The sequence below is a fragment of the Zalophus californianus genome, chromosome 5 (assembly GCF_009762305.2).
Source record: "Zalophus californianus isolate mZalCal1 chromosome 5, mZalCal1.pri.v2, whole genome shotgun sequence".
NCBI classification, from domain to species: Eukaryota; Metazoa; Chordata; class Mammalia; order Carnivora; family Otariidae; genus Zalophus; species Zalophus californianus.
Genome location: NC_045599.1, coordinates 7,038,418 through 7,060,891, shown reverse-complemented (window position 1 = coordinate 7,060,891; position 22,474 = coordinate 7,038,418). Strand labels below are relative to the sequence as shown.

The following is a 22,474-nucleotide window of genomic DNA, read 5'->3' as shown; positions in this document are numbered from 1 at the left end:
CAAAAACCCAGGGGCAGATGGCTTCCCAGGGGAATTCCACCAAACATTTAAAGAATTAATACCTATTGTTCTGAAACTGTTTGGAAGGAAACTTCCAAACTAGTTTTATGAGGCCACCATTACTTTGATCCCCAAACCAAAGACCACATCAAAAAGGAGAACTACAGAACAATATCCCTGATGAAATTGGATTCAAAAATTCACACCAAAATACTAGCCAATAGGATACAGCAGTACATTGAAAGGATTATTCACCGCGACCAAGTGGGATTTATCCCTGGCCTGCAAGGTTGGTTCAACATCTGCAAATCAATCAATATGATACAATACATTAATAAAAGAAAGAACAAGAACCATATGACCCTCTTCATAGATGCAGAAAAAGCATTTGACAAAGTACAGCATCCTTTCTTGATCAAAACTTGAGAGTTTTGGGATAGGGAATATATACCTCAATATCATAAAAGCCAGGAAAACCCACAGCGAATATCATTTTCAATGGGGAAAAACTGAGAGCTTTTCCCCTAAGGTCAGGAACACGGCAGGGATGTCCACTATCACCACTGCTATTCAACATAGTATTAGAAGTCTTAGCCACAGTAATCAGACAACAAAAAGAAATCAAAGGAACCCGAATCAGCAAGGAAGAAATCAAACTCTCACTCTTTGTGGATGATATGATACTTTATGTGGAAAACCCAAAAGACTCCACCCCAAAACTGCTAGAACTCATACAGGAATTCAGTCAATTGGCAGGATATAAAATCAATGCACATAAATCAGTGGTATTCCTCTACACCAACAACAAGGCAGAAGAAAGAGAAATTAAGGAGTTGATCCCATTTATAATTGCACCCAAAACCATAAGATACCTAGGAATAAATCTAACCAAAGGGGTAAAGAATCTGTACTCAGAAAACTATAAAATACTCATGAAAGAAATTGAGGAAGACGTTCCATGGAAGCAATGGAAGAACGTTCCATGCTCATGGATTGGAAGAACAAATATTGTGAAGATGTCAATGTTACCTAGAGCAATCTACACATTCAATGCAATCTCTATCAAAATACCATCCACTTTTTTCACAGAAATGGAACCAATAATCGTAAAATTTGTATGGAACCAGAAAAGACCCTAATAGCCAGAGGAATGTTAAAAAATAAAAGCAAAGCTGGCGGCATCACAATTCCAGACTTCAAGCTGTTTTACAAAGGTGTAATCATCAAGACAGTATGGTACCAGCACAAAAACAGACACATAGATCAATGGAACAGAAGAGAGAGCCCAGAAATGGACCTTCATCTCTGTGGTCAACTAATCTTCAACAAAGCAGAAAAGAATGTCCAATGGAAAAAAGACAGTCTCTTCAACAAATGGTGTTGGGAAAATTGGACAGCACATGCAGAAGAATGAAACTGGACCATTTCCTGACACCACACACAAAAATAGACTCAAAATGGTTGAAAGACCTCAATGTGAGACAGGAGTCCATCAAAACCCTAAAGGAGAACACAGGCAGCAACCTCTTCGACCTCAGCCGCAGCAACTTCTTCCTAGAAACATCGCCAAAGGCAAGGAAGCAGGGTCAGAAATGAACTATTGGAACTTCACCAAGATAAAAAGCTTCTGCACAGCAACACAGTCAACAAAAACAAAAGACAACCAAAAGAATGGGAGAAGATATTTGCAAATGACATATCAAATAAAGGGCTAGTATCCAAAATCTATCAAGGACTTACAAAACTCAAAACCCAAAGAACAAATTATCCAATCTAGAAATGAGCAGAAGACATGAATAGATATTTTTCCAAAGAAGACATCCAAATGGTCAACAGACACTTGAAAAAGTGCTCAACATCACTTGGCATCAGGGAAATCCAAATCAAAACCTCAATGAGATACCACCTCACACCAGTCAGAACGGCTAAAATTAAGCAGTCAGGAAATGACAGATGTTGGTGGGGGTGCGGAGAAAGGGGAACCCTCCTACACTGTTGGTGGGAATGCAAGCTGGTGCAGCCACTCTGGAAAACAGTATGGAGGTTCCTCAAAAAGTTGAAAATAGAGCTACCATACGATCCATCAATTGCACTGCTGAGTATTTACCCCAAAGGTACAAATGTAGGGATCCGAAGGGGTATGTGCACCCCGATGTTTATAGCAGCAGGGTCCACAATCGCCAAACTGTGGAGAGACCCAAGATGGCCATTGACAGATGAATGGATAAAGAAGAGGTGGTATATATACACAATGGAATATTATGCAGCCATCAAAAGGAATTAGATCTTGCCATTTGCAACGACGTGGATGGAACTGGAGGGTGTTATGCTGAGTGAAATAAGACAATCAGAGAAAGACGTGTATCATATGACTTCACTGATATGAGGAATTCTTAATCTCAGGAAACAAACTGAGGGTTGCTGGAGTGATGGGGGGTTGGAGGGATGGGATGGCTGGGTGATAGACATTGGGGAGGGTATGTGCTATGGTGAGCACTGTGAATTGTATAAGACTGTTGAATCACAGACTTGTACCTCTGAATCAAATAATACATTATTATTATTTTATGTTAATATATTTTATCACTGTGATAAAATATATTAATATAAAAACTGATTTTACACCCTTCTTTGAAGAAAGACTCCTTACAATTTATTTTTTTAATTTATAATATTTATAGAAATAATCACTATAATGGATACATAATTATTCTATAAAAATGCATTTATTGTTTTGTAAAAACTTCCAGAGTTCTTTCACATATTTACAAAAAAATAAAAATAAATAAAATGGAACCATACTTCCAGAAAAAATAAATAATACATTTTTTGTATCCTGATTCAATAGAATCTTTAATTTTTTGAATGTATTTTCCTTTATGTGAATTTTTCTTATTTGCTTCCAAATCTCAATTTTCCTTTTCAATTTAATTCCTTTATTTATATAATAAAATCAGTTTTTCATTTCCCACTTCAAAATTTTTGTTGGAAGGATTAACATATGTAGTGATTGTTAATTAAACATTTAAAAAGCCTAGATATAGAAATTTAAATTGCACATGTTCTGTTTATTAAAATTTTATTGTGTGTATTTAGGCCAGTTGGATAGTAAGTTTTTTTTTTTTTTCAGGCAAAGTGATCTCTGGACCATAATTCTCCATTGAATCTCTCCAAGTTTAATTGGTATGTTGGGATCATAGTCCCTGTGGTGTAACCAGTATAAATAAGCCATACCTTAAATCTAGGCATGTTATCCCTATAGGGAGACCCTTTTCTACTCCATTTCCTTTCATATTTTCTCATTGCTTTAGATTCAAAATGTAGAACTTATATCATTCTGTTGGTTTTACTGTCCTGACTCCTAAATACAAAAAAGTAGGTGAAGAAGACAAAGCTTTGCATATTATTAAGGGAACATATGCTTCCATTTCTCTTTCGACTGGCATTTTACATTACCTTTTCCAGGAATTTCCTTTTTTTTCTATTTGAATTATCCAAAATTTATAATTGGAATCACACAAAAATTCAAGCCAAAAGGGATCATCCAAGAAGAGGCTGGATCACGGATCAAAGACGCTGGATCATATACCTGGATAATCAGATATTCCAATATTTGTTCTATGAATTATAATTGTTTAAAGAAAAAAACAGGATTCTGTATGTAACATTTACATAAATTTCAACTATTAGAAATAACAATCACATTGAAATCTAGATGTGAACTTGCTGATTGATTGCAGCCAAAAATTATACTGGAATTTAAATATGTCCCTAAACCTGACACATCTGCAATGCAAGTCAATCCACGCTCATGACCATGTCAGTTTTGAAGCATCAAATGAAATTTTCTTTTCCAAATTTCCTCCAAATGAAATGACTAGATGGGATCATGTCAAATAAGTTGAGCCACTATAATCCCTTAATTTAAAGAGCAGACTTTGTTGTACATAAAGAAACTAGTATGATTTTATACCAATTGATCAATTTTACTGTATATAAATATTCTCTAAAAGCCAGATAATTAAACACAATAAAATAACCACTCCTTTTGTGCCCAATATGATTATGCTATAAGGCTTTTACATTATTCAGGTAGTTGTAATTATAGCAAAATATTTAAAGCTTCATTGTTTCCATGTCTAATTTTGATCATCACAGTGTCTCCATGGCTGAGCTTAGTGCCTGGCACATGATGAATTTTTGCTGATTGTAGATCATGAGAAGGAATATAGTGATATAATTGTATAAGAGCTAAAATATGGGCAGAAGAGACTACTTTTGACATCAGAAGATTGGTATTCTTCTGAGTTTTGTCATTATGTTTACCTTTTTATACCACAGGATCAATCTGTGGTATAAGAAAATCACTTTTTTGGCTACAGAAAAAGTGAAGTCTTCAATACATCTGGATACTTTAAGACTCTTGAATAAAGACCCATGGCAACCTAGAATTCTTTCATTCATTCTTAGAACATGATTACCATTCAGCAGAGCTTTGCAATGAGTTCTAGATAAAGAGTGTCAAGCTTAAAGGACAAGCAGCTCTTGAATGGTGGGAAGAGATGAAGGGCTTTGAATGTTGGGAATTAGAAAGATTGTTGTTATTTCAAGTGTGGTTATCCAAATATTATTCCAAACAAATGACCCGGGCTTGACATCATACAAAACATAAAACTGATATAAATCAGAATGTTTATTTTTTGGAATTCCCCTTAAATCACAATGAAACATATACTCATGTTAAAGACAAACAAAGTAAATGCAGCCATGAAATGAAGCAACACTCCACTTACCTGAACAGACACAGACATAATACAGGATTGACATAAAAATACACCTCCATATTCTCAAAAGACATTACATAGAACTTCATGCAGGCTGTGTTTAAAACTGGAAAAAATAAACTTATAATTTAAATCTTTCATTCTCAAGTTTCTTATTTTTATAAAAGTGTGTGTGTGTGTGTGTGTGTGTGTGTGTGTGTGTGTGTGTGTGTGTGTGTGTTAGACAGGGAGAGACAGAGTGAGAGATCTTAGTTGGTGGTTGGAGTATGGGGCATTTCTGTTTAAAGCTAATACTTTATAAATGACAGGAGGTAGCAATAGAAGAAAAGGCCGAATGGCTGAGGACATTTTACACAACATTCATAGCCATAATTCCTTAACATAAAATGGAGGAATTATTTTACATCACCTTGTTAATAATATAGAGAATCACTTACTATATTTGCTTCAAAATGCTTATTTGAAAATTTAAAGAAATGAAACACATAAGCCTTAGTTACCTGATAAATTAATTTACATAGAAATTTGTTTCCAACTATATTGGGTAAATTGTTTTACTACTGTACTTTTTTTCAACTAGAATTGACAAACATTTCTTATGTTGATAGTTTTATTTTAAGTGCATCACTAAACTTCATACTCTTGTCATTCTAGCAGTAAGTACTCTGAGTCCTTAACTTTCTTGTTTGACCTCTTTCTCTCTTCCCAATAAAGAACTTTTCTCTTAGAACTGCTATTGTATCATTTCATAAATTTGGAATACTGTGTTTCTATTTTTATTTGTCTCAATTTTTTCCCTTTTGATTTTTTCTTTAACCAATTGGTTGTTCAGGAATGTGTGGTTTAAATATTCACATATTTGTAAATTTTACATTTTTCTTCCTCTTACTGAATTCTAGTTTCATTTTGTTATAGTCAGAAATGGTACTTCGTGATTTCAATCTTCATAAATTAAGACTTGTTTTATGGCCTACCATAGGTTCTATAATGTAGAATGTTCTGTGTGTACTTAAGAAGATGTATACTGCAGCTGTTGATGGAATGTTCTGTTTATGTCTGTTGTTAGGTCCAATTGGTCTAAAATATCGTTCAGGTCCTATGTTTCCATATTGATTTTCTATCTGGATGATCCATTCGTTCTTGAAAATGAGGTATTGAAGTCCCCTAGTATTATTATATTTTGTCTATTACTCTCTTCAGTTCTGTTAGTATTTGCTTCATATATTTAGCTTCTCTGATGTTGGGTCTATATATTGACAATATAACAGTCAATTCATCCTCTTAATGAATTGCTCCCCTTTATCATTAATGAACTTCTTTGTCTCTGGTGAGTTATTGAAATAAGCATATTTTATCTGTTATTCATAACCACCTCTGCTGTGTTTTTGGTTATTATTTACATGGAAAATCTTTTTGCCTACTTTCACTATCAGCTATATTTATATTTAAAGCTTAAAACAAGTCTCTTGTAGGAATTATATATTTGATGTTGTTTGCTTATCCATTCAGACACTGTATATCTTTGATAGGAAAATTGGATCAATTTCTGTTTAAAGTGATTATTTATAGATGAAGAATTTCTATTTCTATCTTGTTAATTGTTTTGATTCTTGTAATTCTCTTCTTCCTTCTGTCTTATTTTTTTTGTGATTTGATCACTTTTTGTGATGGCATGTTTTGATTCCTCTCATATATATATATATATATGTGTGTGTGTATGTATGTATGTATACATATATATATATACTGCAGATTTATCCTTTCTGATTGCAATGAGACAGCATAAAATATCATATAGTTTAACACCCTATTTTAAGCTGATTACATTTAAATTTGATCAAATACAAAAAGTCTATAATTTTACTTTTCCCTGCTCCCATTTGATGTTATTGTTGCAATTTACATTTTTAATATTGTATATTGATTATCAAATTATCATATATAGTTATTTTAATGTTTGTCTTTTAACTTTGGACTAAAGTTAATAGTTTATTACAATATTGGAAAATTCAGAATTTTACTACATATTACATTCACCAGTGAGTTTCATATGTTCATATGCTTTATGTTGTTAATTAGCATATTTTTATATTGTCTTGAAGAACTCTCTTTAGCATTCTAGTGATAATTAATTCCCTCCACTTTCTTTTTAGTAAGGGTGGAGTTTTTAATCTCTCCTTCATTTTGGAAGTGCAGTTTTCCAGGTAGAGTATTTTTTTAAATATATCATCCCATTATATCCTGGCCTACCAGGCCCCTGCTGAAAATCTACTGATAGTTTTATGGGGGTTCCCTTGTATGTGATGAGTTCTTTTGTTTATTTCAAAATTTTATTTTTGTGTTGTCACATTTATTTTTATTATATTGTGCCTCAGTGAACATTAAATGTGACTTAAATCTCCTTGGGGATCTTTGAGCTTCTTATAACTGGATATTGATATCCTTACTCAAATTTGGGAGTTTTCAGTCATTTTTCTCCAAATAGAATTTTTCTCTTTTCCCCTTGAGACTCCTATTATATTCATATTGTGTACTTCGATGTAGAAACTTTCCACTTTTTTTTTTTACTCCTCTGAATGGTTAATTTCAAATGACTTGTTTTCAAGTTAATAATTTATTCTTCTAGATCAAGTGTTTTTTTGAAGCTTGCTATTCAATTTTCCAGTCAATCATTGTACTCTTTAGTTATAGGATTTCTTTTTGTTTTTGTTTATGGTCTCTTTTTCTTTGTTAAACATCTCATTTTGTTCATTTACTACTATTTTCCAATTTCATTTAGTTGTCTATCTGGTTTTCTTTTAGTGTACTGAACTTATTTAAAAGAATTATTCTGAATTCTTTATCATTCAATTCATAGATCTCTCCTTCTTTAGGATGGGTTATTGAAGCTGTATTCGTTTCCATTAGTAATGTCATTTTCCCCATTATCTTCATGATCCTTGCATCTTTATGTTGGTGTCTGCACATTTGGGAAAGTAGTCATTTGTTACATTATTTACATGTTCGCTTTGACAGAAAAAGATCTTTACCAATCATCTCAAACTGGTGTTCCAGCCAGGCTAGCTTATAGTACACATGGGCAGGTAGGGAATTCTGCCAAGGTCTCTGGTTGGGTGAGGTCAGTTCCTGAATTTTGAGGTTAGCTAAGATCTCTATCTAAATTACGGTTTGGCGGATCAGCTGGCTGAGCTCTGTGATCTTGCATTTCTACTACCTGGGCTCCTTGATTAGGCAGGGTCTATGGCTAGACCCGCTGGATGGGTGAGACCACTGGCTGGACTCTGTAGTACAGCATTGCAGTTGGCTGGGCTTTGCACATAGGTGGGACCAAGGCCTGGGCTCCCTAGACAGACTGGGATGTATGCTGTGATTCTTGTCCAGGCAACGCCAGTGGCTAGATTCTATAAGTTATTGTGATCTCAGGCCGAGCTCTGTGAAGAAGCAGTGTCACTGGCTAAATTCTGTGATCATACTGAGCCACAGCCTGGGCTCTGCAATCATCCCAGGTCAGGCAGTACCACAGGTTGAACTCCCTTAATTGGTGGTGTCCCTGGCTGGGCTGTTTTCAGAAAGGCTACATTTGAACATAGCTATGGAGGGACTACATGATCAGGTAGGTCTACTGGCTGTGATTGGCTGGCCAGGGTCACTGATTGCGGTCCCAGGTAAAATGAGATATCAGGCTATGCCCACATTTGGGTGAGACTATAGACTGGAATATGTAGGATTGCCCTCTCTGCTATGCAGTCAAATAGGGTCACAGGCTTGGATCCTGTGGACAGGACCACTGACTAAGGACCTTATTCAGACAGAACTGCTGATTGTGCTCACTGACCATATATGGGATTGTAGTTCAGCTTCATTAGATAGTTGAAGCTGCTGGCTGGGTTTTTTGGTAAGGTAAGCTTGCCAGCAGGGAGATAGTTTTATCACAAATATCTATGCACTGGTTCGTGAGTTTTACACCCCCTCTTTTTTTGGGGGGAGCCTGCAAGTGTGATCCTAGATGATCTAACCCTTCCAATTTCCTCAGTGTTCTCCATGACATGAGAAAGAAATGGTACTCCTGGCGAAAGCTCCAGAATTCCAAGGAAGCTTAATGTCTTCCTTGAAATCTCTTTTCCTGACTATAGACATCATAGGCCAAAGGGATTCCTCTGTAGTGTGTTACTGGGGAGAAATGGCACAAAGTTAAACAACTTCTACTCTTCTATCTAGTGTAGATGGTTTTGGTTTGTGTGCTTTAAGAAGATGTTTCAGCCTTACTCCTGGGTTTTGAGTTTTTTACAGATGTGTCCTTGTCTTTGGATAGTTGCTAATCCATATTTCTGTAAGAGAGACTAAAGCCAGATATCAACTATGCCATCATCTTGCTGATGTCACTTCTAAATGATCTAGTATATTCCTTTAAAAAATTATTTTTGAACATCTGCATTGGTGTGGGCATTGTGTCAAGGATTGGGGAGATACCAGTGATAAAAATAGGTAAAATGTCACAATTCTTGTATTTACATTCTATTATGGAGAAGAGATAATAAAGTCATTGTAAAAATATGAGAAATTGTTAATGCTGTGACTAAAAGCAAAACAGGGCAAGGAGTATATGACAATTTAACATTAACTTATGAAATAAGACTTCTCTAATAATCAAATAATGGAGAAGAGACCTAAATGAATTGAAAAAATAGGCCAAAATTTATCTGGCAAAAGAGATTCCCAGACAGAGAGAATAGTAATATTTTCCTTTTACTAAGTATGTTAAACCCAATGATACTTATTGACATATCCAATAAATTTTTATTGTATTCTCTTGCATTTTATACTAATCTATATTATTTTTATCATTTTATTTTAAAGGTTTTTTTAACCATGTGGTTTATTTCCATATAACCAATTTTGTATATTTGTCCAGTTTTCTTTTAACAATTGTACTTTATAAAGAATAACATACCCTTTGTTTTATTTCTCCTTATACAGTGTGTACTGGTTCCCTAATATAAGCAAGATAAAATATCTTTCAAATATTTTTTCACTTTTTTTACCATCCAGTCCAATTAATATTTCTTAGTGTTTATTATTCTATCTTTAAATATGCTTCATCTTTCACTACTTGATTTACTAACCTTAAACGTTACTTTACTGCCACATACTAACCATGAAGCAACCATTCAGTTTAATCTCCATTATTTTCTTCAAATTCTTTCCTGACTCAAGTCAGTTCCCATTTCACATTCTTCTGTTTTCTGACCACCACTTCTTCTTGATAAGTCATCAAATCTCTGAATCTTGTATTTCAGCTTCAAGATGTTTTCCCATTACCAAAATTACTTTATTAAGAAGTTTTTCCTTGTTGCAAATAAAGTTTCAGCATTGTCGTATGATTTAAACCTGGTTAATGGCAACAGATTTCAGATCAATTTATTTACTCTTCTAAAAAGTTTGCTCATCCCTCAACTCTATGGTCAAATAATCTTTGACAAAGCAGGAAAAGACATGCAATGGAAAAAAGAGTCTCTTCAATAAATGGTGCTGGGAAAATTGGACAGCCACATGCAGAAGAATGAAACTCGACCATTCTCTAACACCATACACAAAGATAAAATCAAAATGGATGAAAGACCTCAATATGAGGCAGGAATCCATCAAAATCCTAGAGGAAAACATAGGCAGTATCTCTTTGACATCGCCCACAGCAACTTCTTTCAAGATACATCTCCAAAAGCTAGTGAAACAAAAGCAAAAATGAACTTTTGGGACTTCATCAAGATAAAAGCCTCCTGCACAGCAAAGGAAACAGTCAACAAAACAAAGAGGCAACCCACAGAATGGGAGACGATATTCGCTAATGACACTACACATAAAGGGCTGGTATCCAAGATCTATAAAGAACTTCTCAAACTCAACACCCAAAAAACAAATAATCAAGTCAAAAAATGGGCAGAAGACATGAACAGACACTTCTCCAAAGAAGACATACAAATGGCTAACAGACACATGAAAAAATGTTCATCATCATTAGACATCAGGGAAATTCAAATCAAAACTACATTGAGATACCACCTTACACCAGTTAGAATGGCAAAAATGAACAGGGAAAGAAACAACAAATGTTGGAGAGGTTGTGGAGAAAGGGGAACCCTCTTACACTGTTGGTGGAAATGCAAGTTGGTACAGCCACTTTGCAAAACAGTGTGGAGGTGCCTCAGAAAATTAAAAATAGAGCTACCCTGTGCCCCAGCAATTGCACTCCTGGGTATTTATCCCAAAGACACAGATGTAGTGAAAAGAAGGGCCATATGCACCCCAATGTTCATAGCAGCAATGTCCGCAATAGCCAAACTGTGGAAAGAGCCAAGATGCCCTTCAACAGATGAATGGATAAAGAAGATGTGGTCCATATATACAATGGAATATTACTCAGCCATCAGAAAGGATGAATACCCAACTTTTACATCCACATGGATGGGACTGGAGGAGATTATGCTAAGTGAAATAAGTCAAGCAGAGAAAGTCAATTATCATATGGTTTCACTTATTTGTGGAACATAGGAATAGCATGGAGGATATTAGGAGAAGGAAGGAAAAAATGAAGGGAGGGAAATCGGAAGGAGAGATGAACCATGAGAGACTATGGACTCTGAGAAATAAACAGGGTTTTAGAGGGGAGGGGGGTGGGGGGATGGCTTAGCCCAGTGATGGGTATTAAGGAAGGCATGTATTGCATGGAGCACTGGGTGTTATATGAAAACAATGGATCGTGGGTCACTACATCAAAAACTGATGATGTATTGTATGGTGACTAACATAACATAATAAAATTAAAAAACAAAAAACAAAAAACCTAGTGATGTATGGTGACTAACATAACAATAAAATTTTTTTAAAAGTTTGCTCATTATTTTTGTTGTTGTTTCTTTTTCTCTATTGTATTTTTGGTAAGAAAATGCATTTTCAAACGTTATTATTTAAAGATTTAATTTGCCTTTACAGGTATTACCGTTTCGATTCCATGAGGTTACAGCATGGGGGAATCTTTCCACATCTCAAGCTCTCCTGCTTTGTTATATGCACTCCTACAATTTTCTCCATGTCTTACTTCTTTCTTTATTCTTGTTTTTAAATTTAAGTGTGGTTTACAAACTAAATTACATTAGTTTCAGGTGTACAACATAGTGATTCCACAAATTTATACAGTATGCTATGCTGACCACAAATATAACGACTGCCAGTCACATTACAATGCTATTAAAATATCATTGACTATATTCCTTATGCTGTGCTTTTTATTCTCATGACTTATTCATTTCACAACTGGAAGACTGTATCTCCCATTCTTTTTCACTCACCTTTCCAATTCCTTATGTCCTTGCCCTCTGGTAACTATGTTTTTCTCTGTATTAAGAGGTCTGATTCTGCTTTTTGTTTATTAAATTATTGTTTATTAATTTCTTTTTAGATTCCACCCACATATGAATGAAATCATATGGTATTAGTCTTTCTCAGTCTGAGTTATTTCACTTACGATAATTCCCTCTAGGTCTATTCATGCTGTTGCAAATGACATGATTTCTTCTTTTTATGGCTGCATAATATTCTCGTGTGTGTGTGTGTGCCATATCATCCTTATCCATGTCTCTATCGATGGACACTTAGTATGCTTCTGTATCTTGGCTATTGGAAGTAATGTTGCAATAAGCACACCGTTTTCCATAGTGGCTGTACTAATTTGCATTCCCACCAATGGTGTACAATGATTCCTTTTACTCCACATCTTTACCAACTTTTGTTAAATAACACTAGACATTTTGACTGTCTTGAGGTAATAGCTCATTGTGGTTTTGATTTGCATTTCCCAATGATTAGTGATGTGGAGCATCTTTGCATGTGTCTATTGGCCATCTGTATGTCCTCTTTGGAAAAATGTCTATTGAGGATCTCTGCCCATTTTTTATTTTTTTTAAAGATTTTATTTATTTATTTGAGAGAGAGAGAGAGAATGAGAGATAGAGAGCACGAGAGGGAAGAGGGTCAGAGGGAGAAGCAGACTCCCTGCTGAACAGGGAACCCCATGTGGGACTCGATCCTGGGACTCCAGGATCATGACCTGAGCCGAAGGCAGTCGCTTAACCAACTGAGCCACCCAGGCGCCCTGCCCATTTTTTAATCAGATTGTTGTTTTGGTGCTGAGTTGTATAAGTTCTTTATATATTTTGGATATTAACCCCTTATGAGATATACCATTTGCAAATATCTTCTATCCAGTAGGTTGCCTTTTTGTCGTGTTGGTTTCCTTTGCTGTGCAAAAGCTTTTCATTTTGATGTCATCTCACTAATTTATTTTTGCTTTTGTTTACCTTGCCTCAGAAGACATATCTAGAAAAATGTTGTTATGGTCAATGTCAGAGAAATTACTCTTTCTTCTAGGATTTTTATGATTTCATGTCTCACATTTAATCTATTCAGGTCTCACATATTTAATCCATTTTGAGGTTATTTTCTATGTATGGTGTTAGAAAGTGGTCCAGTGTCATTATTTTGCATATATCTTTCCAGTTTTCCCAGCGCCGTTTATTGAAGAGACTTTTTCTGATTTTATATTCTTGTCTCCTTTAGTCATAGAACAACTAACTATATAATTGTGGGTTTGTTTCTGGGCTCTCTATTCTGTGCCATTGATCTATGAGTCTAGTCTTTGTGCAGCACCATATTGTATTGATTACTATACCTTTGTAGTATATCCTGAATTGTGAACTTGTTATATCCCCAGCTTTGTTTTTCTCCCTCAAGATTGTTTTGACTATTCATGTTTTTTTTTTTGTTTCCATACAAATTTTAGTATTATTTGTTCTATTTTCTGAAAAATGTTGGTATTTTGATAGGGATTGCATTGAATCTGTACTTTGCTTGAGGCAATATAGAAATTTTTAAAATATTAATTCTTTCAATTTTTGAGCATGGGATTTCTTTCCATTTATTTGTGTCATATTTAATTTCTTTCATCAGTGTTTTATAATTTTCAGAGTACAGGTCTTCCACTCTCTTGGTTAAGTTTATTTTAGGTATTTTATTATTTTTGATGCAGTTATAAATGGAGTTGTTTTCTTAATTTCTCTTTCTGCTACTTTGATATTAGTGTATAGTACCACTATCATTTTCTGGGTATTAATTTTGTATCTTGCAACTTTACTGAATTCATTTGTTATTTCTAGTAACTGGGGTTTTTTTAAAAAAATATTTTATTTATTTATTTGACAGAGAGAGAGATAGCGAGAGCAGGAACACAAGCAGGGGGAGTGGGAGAGGGAGAAGAAGGCCTCCTGCCGAGTAGGGAGCCCAATACAGGACTTGATCCCAGGACCCTGGGATCATGACCTGAGCTGAAGGCAGATGCTTAATGACTGAGCCACCCAGGTGTCCTTGTTTTTTTTTTTTTAAGATTTTTCTATATATAATATATCATCTGCAAATAGTGAGAGTTTAACTTTTTATCTACTAATATAGATACCTCTAATTTTTTTCTTGCTTGATTGCTATGCCCTAAAGCTTCCAGTATTATGTTGAACAAAAGTCATTCTTCGCTTCGTGTTACCTTATTATCCCTGGCAATGACTGGTATGGTGATCTCAGTTAAGACAATGCTGCATCTTAGCTCCACCACCTCCTGCCAAGGCTCTGGCTAATTTTTTTAAATTTTTATTTATTTGACAAAGAGAGAGTTAGTGAGTGAGTGAGAGAGAGAGAGCGCACAAGCAGGGGATGAGGGAGAAGCAGACTCTCCAGTGATCAGGGAGCCTGACATGGGGCTCAATTGTCTGGGTAACTCTTTGTCTCTCCTTCTAATCTGAATGATATCCTTGCTGGGTAGAGTACTCTTGGATGCAGATTTTTCCGATTCTGCACTTTGAATATATGATGTCACTCTCTTATGGTTTGCCAAGCTTCTGTTGAGAAATCTCCAGCTAGACTTATGGGTCTTCCCTTGTAAGTTAAGAACTTCTTTTTTCTTGTTGCTTTTAAGTTTTTTTCTTTAGCACTATATTTTGCAAATTTAATTACAATATGTCTTGGTGTTGGCCTGGATTTGTTTGTTTTGTTGGGAGTTCTCTTGGCATTCTCAAGGCACACTCTTGGATCTGGAAGTCTGTTTCCTTCCCCAGAATAAGGAAGTTTTCAGCTCTTTTTTCTTTAAACACATTTTCTGCCCCTTTTCTCTCTTCTTCTTCTTCTGGGACTCCTATAATATTAGTGTTACTATGTTTGATGGAGTCACTGAGTTCCTTAAGTCTATTCTTATGTTACATAATTCCTGTTTCTTTTGTTCAGCTTCATTATTTTCCATTTTGCCTTCTATATCACTAATTCATTCCTCTGCTTTTTCCAGCTTGCTGTTCATTGCATGAAGCCTGTTTCCAAGTGAAGATATTGTGTTGGTGTTTGAACTAGTGCTGTTCTTATTTGAAAGAGTGAAATGTGCTCAAGGAAACAGAAGTAGGAGACATTTTCTGTCAACTAACACACATTGAGAAAAGTGTTATCAGTCTTTACAATATGACTGAATGTTATAAAAGGGAGATAATTATATTAGATTAATACCAGAGTTTACCATTGTTCACCTTATCATTTTCTTTCTCCAGGATATTAATCCTTTTATAAATTGAAGTCTGCAGGATGATGGAGGAAAGCAACAACAGTTCTGAAAAGGGATTTCTTCTCCTGGGATTTGCAGATGAGCCCCAACTAGAAAGGATCCTTTTTGTCATAATTTTACTTTTCTACATCTTGAACATCCTGGGGAACACTGCCATCATTTTGGTGTCTTGTTTAGCCACCAAACTCCACACTCCAATGTACTTTTTCCTCAGCAATCTCTCTTGTGTGGACATCTGCTTTGCCACAAGTGTTGTTCCACAGTTGCTGGTTACCATGAGTAAGAAAAAAAAAAAAAAAACATGAGCTACAGTGGATGTGTCACCCAACTCTATGTGGCCATGGGGTTGGGCTCCTCTGAGTGTATTCTCCTTGCAGTCATGGCTTATGACCGATATGCTGCTGTCTGCCGACCTCTGCAATACACAACTATAATGCATCCTCAGTTCTGTGCATCTCTGGCCAGCATAGCATGGCTCAGTGGACTCATCACCTCCTTAATTCAGTGTTCCCTTACTGTGCAGCTGCCCCTTTGTGGTCATCGCAAACTGGACCACATTTTCTGTGAGGTTCCTTGTGCTCATTAAACTGGCCTGCGTGGACACAACTTTCAATGAAGTAGAACTCTTTGTGGTTAGTGTTATTTTTCTAATTGTCCCTGTGTCACTCATCTTAGTCTCCTATGGCTTTATAACAAAAGCTGTGCTGAGGATAAAATCAGCAGTAGGGTGCCAGAAGGCTTTTGGGACTTGTTCTTCCCACCTGATTGTGGGCATTATTTTTTTTTATTTTTTATTGTTATGTTAATCACCATACATTACATCATTAGTTTTTGATGTAGTGTTCCATGATTCATTGTTTGTGCATAACACCCAGTGCTCCACACAGAATGTGCCCTCTTTAATACCCATCACCAGGCTAACCCATCCCCCCACCCTCCTCCCCTCTAGAACCCTCAGTTTGTTTTTCAGAGTCCATCGTCTCTCATGGTTCGTCTCCCCCTCCGACTTACTCCCCTTCATTCTTCCCCTCCTGCTATCTTCTTCTTTTTCTTTTTTTCTTAACATATGTTGCATTATTTGTTTCAGAAGTACACATCTGTGATTCAACAGTCTTCCACAATTCACAGTGCTCACCATAGCACATACCCTACGCACTGTCTATCACCCAGCCACCCCATCCCTCCCAACCCCCACCACTCCAGCAACACTCAGTTTGTTTCCTGAAATTAAGAACCTCATCAGTGAGGGCATATGATACATGTCTTTCTCTGATTGACTTATTTCACTCAGCATAACACCCTCCAGTTCCATCCACGTCGTTGCAAATGGCAAGATTTCATTCCTTTTGATGGCTGCATAATATTCCATTGTGTATATATACCACATCTTCTTTATCCATTCATCTGTCGATGGACATCTTGGCTCTTTCCACAGTTTGGCTATTGTGGACATTGCTGCTATAAACATTGGGGTGCACATACCCCTTCGGATCCCTACATTTGTATCTTTGTGGTAAATACCCAGTAGTGCAATTGCTGGATCGTATGGTAGCTCTATTTTCAACTGTTTGTGGTCATTATTTTTTATGGAACCATCATCTTTATGTACCTTCAACCAGCCAAAAGTGGCTCAAAAAAACAGGGAAAATTTGTCTCTCTTTTCTACACGACAGTCACCCCAGTCTTAAACCCCATTATCTATACTCTGAGAAACAAAGATGTGAAAGGGTCCTTGAGAACACTGGTAATTAGAAATGTTCTTGTTTCAGAAAATATATGACTTGTAGGTATTATGTTACTGGGCTACTCTTAGCTCATGGATTATTTGTTCTGAGTTCTGGGTTGTTTTTAGACAATGCCATAAGGAACAGTAAAGGACACAGAATTCTGTAAGAAGCTAACATAGTCCAGTCACAGTAGTTTTTCATTCTTCCCAAACATCCTTTGCATGAATCCAAGTTCTTATGTTTTATCTACTTTGCTCTTCTTCAACCATGCCATCGACTTTCACGCACAAATTGTTTCACTCTGGAATCCATGTTTATCTTGTAAACCTCTACTTTTTCCTTAAAGCTCAACTGAAATGTTACCTTCACTCCCTACCTTTCTTGAAATATCATTCATCTCACCTCTGTGAAAAAATTGTGTCACAATATGTTCCCATGAAACATGAAATGTACTTTATTCCTACATTTTCACACACACTGTGTGTATGTACATACACACATAATATATGTTATATATCATGTTGTGTATATATATATTTCCAGGTTTATAATATATTATATGTATATATAATATATAATACATAACCATTTCCCCATTAGTTTAAACCAGAAAATGGACAGGTTTCACTATATTGGCTTATTTATTTTATGAAAAACACAAAATTAAATCAGAATTATAGTAAAATGATTACCTTTGTAATGTAATTTATGACTTTATTATTAAAATAATGAAATGAGTAAGCTTTTATTAAGTTGATCAATTCACAAATTAATTATTCCCCATCTCTTAAAGGATTTAGAAGTTAAGTGAAAAAAAAGTGTGCATCATGCTTTCTGTCACTCTGTCCAAAGAGAGTGAAATGTGTCAATCTGTCAATTTCAAGTATTTTAACAGAATGGTACAGGTATAGAAAAATTGATTTAATCCACAATCTTAGTTTTACTTTCATTTTTTATTATGACACAACAAGGCAAAAAGAAGCATTAAAGCATCAATGAAAATAGAAAGTATAATTCATACAGAATCTGTGTGGCTTTCATTCGATTTTTTTTAATTATATTTTATTATGTTATGTTAGTTACCATAAAATACACCATTAGTTTTTGATGTGGTGATCTATGATTCATTGTTTTCGTATAACACCCAGTGCTCCACCAGTACATGCCCCCCTTAATACCCATCACTGGGCTAACCCATTCTCCACACCCCTCCCCTCTAAAACCCTGTTTATTTCTCAGAGTCCATAGTCTCTCATGGTTCAATTCCACCTCTGATTTCTTCCCTTTCATTTTTCCCTTCCTCCTCCTAATGTCCTCCATGCTATTCCTTATGTTCCACAAATAAGTGAAACCATATGATAATTGACTTTCTCTGCTTGACTTATTTCACTTAGCATAATCTCCTCCAGTCCCATCCATGTGGATGTAAAAGTTGGGTATTCATCCTTTCTGATGGCTGAGTAATATTCCATTGTATATATGGACCACATCTTCTTTATCCATTCATCTGTTGAAGGGCATCTTGCCTCCTTCCACAGTATGCTATTGCAACAATTGCTGCTATGAACATTGGGGTGCATATGGCCCTTCTTTTCACTACATCTGTGTCTTTGGGATAAATACCCAGGAGTGCAATTGCTGGGGCACAGGGTAGCTCTATTTTTAATTTTCTGAGACACCTCCACAGTGTGGCTGTACCAACTTGGATTTCCACCAACAGTGTAAGAGGGTTCCCCTTTCTCCACAAACTCTCCAACATTTGTTGTTTCTTATCTTGTCAATTTTTGCCATTCTAACTGCTGTAAGGTAGCATTTCAGTGTGGTTTTGATTTGAATTACCCTGATGGCTAATGATGACGAACATTTTTTCAAGTGTCAGCGACTTGTATGTCTTCTTCAGAGAAGTGTCTGTTCATGTCTTCTGCCCATTTTTTGACTTATTTGTTTTTTGAGTGTTGAGGTTGAGAACTTCTTTATAGATCTTGGATACCAGCCCTTTATCTGTAGTGTCATTTGCAAATATCGTCTCCCATTCTGTGGGTTGCCTCTATGTTTTGTTGACTGTTTCCTGTACTGTGCACAAGCTTTTTATCCTCATGAAGTCCCAAAAGTTTATTTTTGTTTTTGTTTCGCTACCTTTTGGAGATGTATCTTGAAAGAAGTTGCTGTGGCCTATGTCAAAGAGGTTACTGCCCATGTTCTCCTCTAGGATTTTGATGGATTCCTGTCTCACATTGACGTCTTAAATCCCTTTTGAGTTTATCTTTGTGTATGGTGTTAGAGAATGATCGAGTTTCATTCTTCTGCATGTGGTTGTCCAATTTTCCCAGCACCATTTATTAAAGAGAACTTTTTTCCATTACATATTTTTCCTGCTTTGTCGAAGAATATTTGACCATAGAGTTGAAGGTCCACATGTGAGCTTTCTGTTGTGTTCCATTGGTCTATATAATCTATTTTTGTGACAGTACCATGCTGTCTTCGTGATCACAGCTTTGTAATATAGCTTGAAACCTGGCAACGTGATGCCCCAAGCTTTGTTTCTTTTTCAACATTTCCTTGGCGATTTGGGGTCATTTCTGATTCCATACAAATTTTAGGATTCTTTCTTGAAAGAATTGAAATGACACTTTGAAAAATGTCATTGGAATTTTGATCTGGATGTCACTTAAGGTATAGAGTGCTCTGGGTAGCATAGACATTTTAACAATGTTTATTCTTCTGATCCATGAGCATGCAGTGTTTTTCCACCTTTCTGTGTCTTCTTCAATATCTTTCATGAGTGTTCTGTAGTTCCTAGAATATAGATCTTTTACCTCTTCAGTTAGGTTTATTCTGAGGAATCTTATGGTTTTTGGTGCTATTGCAAATGGAATCGTTTCTCTTCTCTTTCTACAGTTGCATTGTTAGTGTATAAGAAAGCAACTGATTTCTGAGCATTGATTTGTATCCGGCCACATTACTGAGTTGCTTTATGAATTCTAGGAATTTGGGGGTGGAGTCTTTTGGATTTTCCACATAAAGTATCATGTCATCTGCAAAGAGAGAGAGTTCAATTTCTTCTTTGCCAGTTTGTATGTCTTTTATTTATTTATGTTGTCTGATTGTTGTTGCTAGGACTTCTAGTATTATTTTGAACAATAGTGGTGAAAGTGGGCATCCTTGAAGTGTTCCAGATCTCAAGGGAAAGGCTCTCAATTTTTCCCCAATGAGGACGATATTTGCTGCGAGTTTTTCTGAGATGGATTTTATGAAATTGAAGGATGTTCCCTCTATCCCTATACTCTGAAGGGTTTTAATCAAGAAAGGATGTTGTGTTTTGTCAAATGCTGTTTCTGCATCAATTGAAGGGACCATATGGCTCTTCTCTCTCCTCTTATTAATGTGTTCTATCACGTTGATTGATTTGTGAATGTTGAACCACACTAGTATCCCGGGGATAAATCGTGGTAGATGATCCTTTTAATGTATTGTTGGATCCTATTAGCTAGGATTCTGTTGAGGATTTTGGAATCCATATTCATCAGGGATATCAGTCTGAAATTCCCCCTTTGATGGGGTCTTTGCCTGGTTTGGAGATTAAGGTAATGCTAGCCTCATAGAATGAGTCTGGAAGCTTTCCTTCTGTTGATTTTTTTTTTAATTTTTTTATTGTTATGTTAATCACCATATATTACATCATTAGTTTTTGGTGCAGTGTTCCATGATTCATTGTTTGTTCATAACACCCAGTGCTCCATGCAGAACGTGCCCTCCTCAATACCCATCACCAGGCTAACCCATCCCCCTACCCCCCTCCCCTCTAGAACCTTCAGTTTGTTTTTCAGAGTCCATCATCTCTCATGGTTCGTCTCCCCCTCTGACATACTCCCCTTTTCTTCCTCTCCTGTTATCTTCTTCTTTTTCTTTTTTCTTAAAATATGTTGCGTTATTTGTTTCAGAAGTACAGAACTGTGATTCAATAGTCCTGCAAAATTCACAGCGCTCACCATAGCACACACCCTCCCTTTTTGAAACAGCTTCAGTAGAATAGGTATTATTTCTTCATTGAATGTTCAGTAGAATTCCCCAGGGAATCCCTCAGGCCCTGGACTCTTGTTTTTTGGGGGAGTTTTGATCACTGCTTCAATCTCGTTACTGGTTATTGTCCTATTCAGGTTGTCAATTTCTTCCTGTTTCAGTCTTCGCAGCTTATAGGTTTGAGGAAGGCATCTATTTCATCCAGATTGCTCAGTTTATCGGCATATAGTTGTTGATAATAATTTCTAATGATTATTTCTATTTCCTTGGTGTTAGTCATTATCTCTCCCCTTTCATTCATAATTTTATTAATTTGGGTCCTTTCTCTTTTCTCTTGGATAAGTCTGGCCAGTGGTGTATTGATCTTATTAATTCTTTCAAAGAACCAGCTTCTCGTTTTGTTGATCTGATCTACTATGTTTCTTGTATCTAATTCATTGATCTCTGCTCTAATCACTTTTTACTTTACATTTTTTATTGTTATGTTAATCACAATACATTACTTCATTAGTTTTTGATATAGTGTTCCATGATTCATTTTTTTGTGCATAACACCAGTGCTCCAGGCAGAGCGTTCCCTCTTTAATACACTTCAGCAGGCTAACCCATCCCCCACCCCCTTCCCCTCTAGAACCCTCAGTTTGTTTTTCAGAGTCCATTGTCTTTCATGGTTCGTCTCCCCCTCTGATTCCCAACCCCCCCGGTCATTCTTCCCCTCCTGCTATCTTTTTCTTCTTCTTTTTTTTTTTTTCTTAACATATATTGCATTATTTGTTTCAGAGGTACATATCTGTGATTCAACAGTCTTGCACAGTTCACAGCGCTCACCATAGCACATACACTCCCCAATGTTTATCACCCAGCCACCCCATCCCTCCAATATACCCCCACTCCAGCAACCCTCAGATAGGTTCCTGAGATTAAGAATTCCTCATATCAATGAGGTCATATGATACATGTCTTTCTCTGATTGACTTATTTCACTCAGCATAACACCCTCCAATTCCATACACATCATTGCAAATCACAAAATTTCATTCTTCTTAATGGCTGCATAATATTCCATTGTGTGTGTATATATATATATATATATATATATATATATATATATATATATATATATACCACTTCTTCTTTATCCATTCATCTCTCGATGGACATATTGGCTCTTGCCACAGTTTGAATATTGTGGACATTGCTGCTGTAAACATCAGGGTGCATGTACCCCTTCAGATCCCTACATTTGTACCTTTGGGGTATTTACCCCAGTTTGCACTACCCAGTAGTGCAATTGT

The 22,474-nt window shown here is 36.0% G+C and overlaps 1 protein-coding gene across 1 annotated transcript; it reads left to right on the top strand.

Annotated features, from left to right (window-relative positions):
- Positions 1–15,455: 15,455 nt before the first annotated feature.
- Positions 15,456–17,212, top strand: LOC113929701 (olfactory receptor 2G6). Its single transcript, XM_027606796.2, is given in 4 exon segments — positions 15,456–15,716; positions 15,719–16,006; positions 16,008–16,199; positions 16,985–17,212. Coding segments are annotated over 4 exon segments (969 nt in total).
- The last annotated feature ends 5,262 nt before the right edge of the window (positions 17,213–22,474 follow it).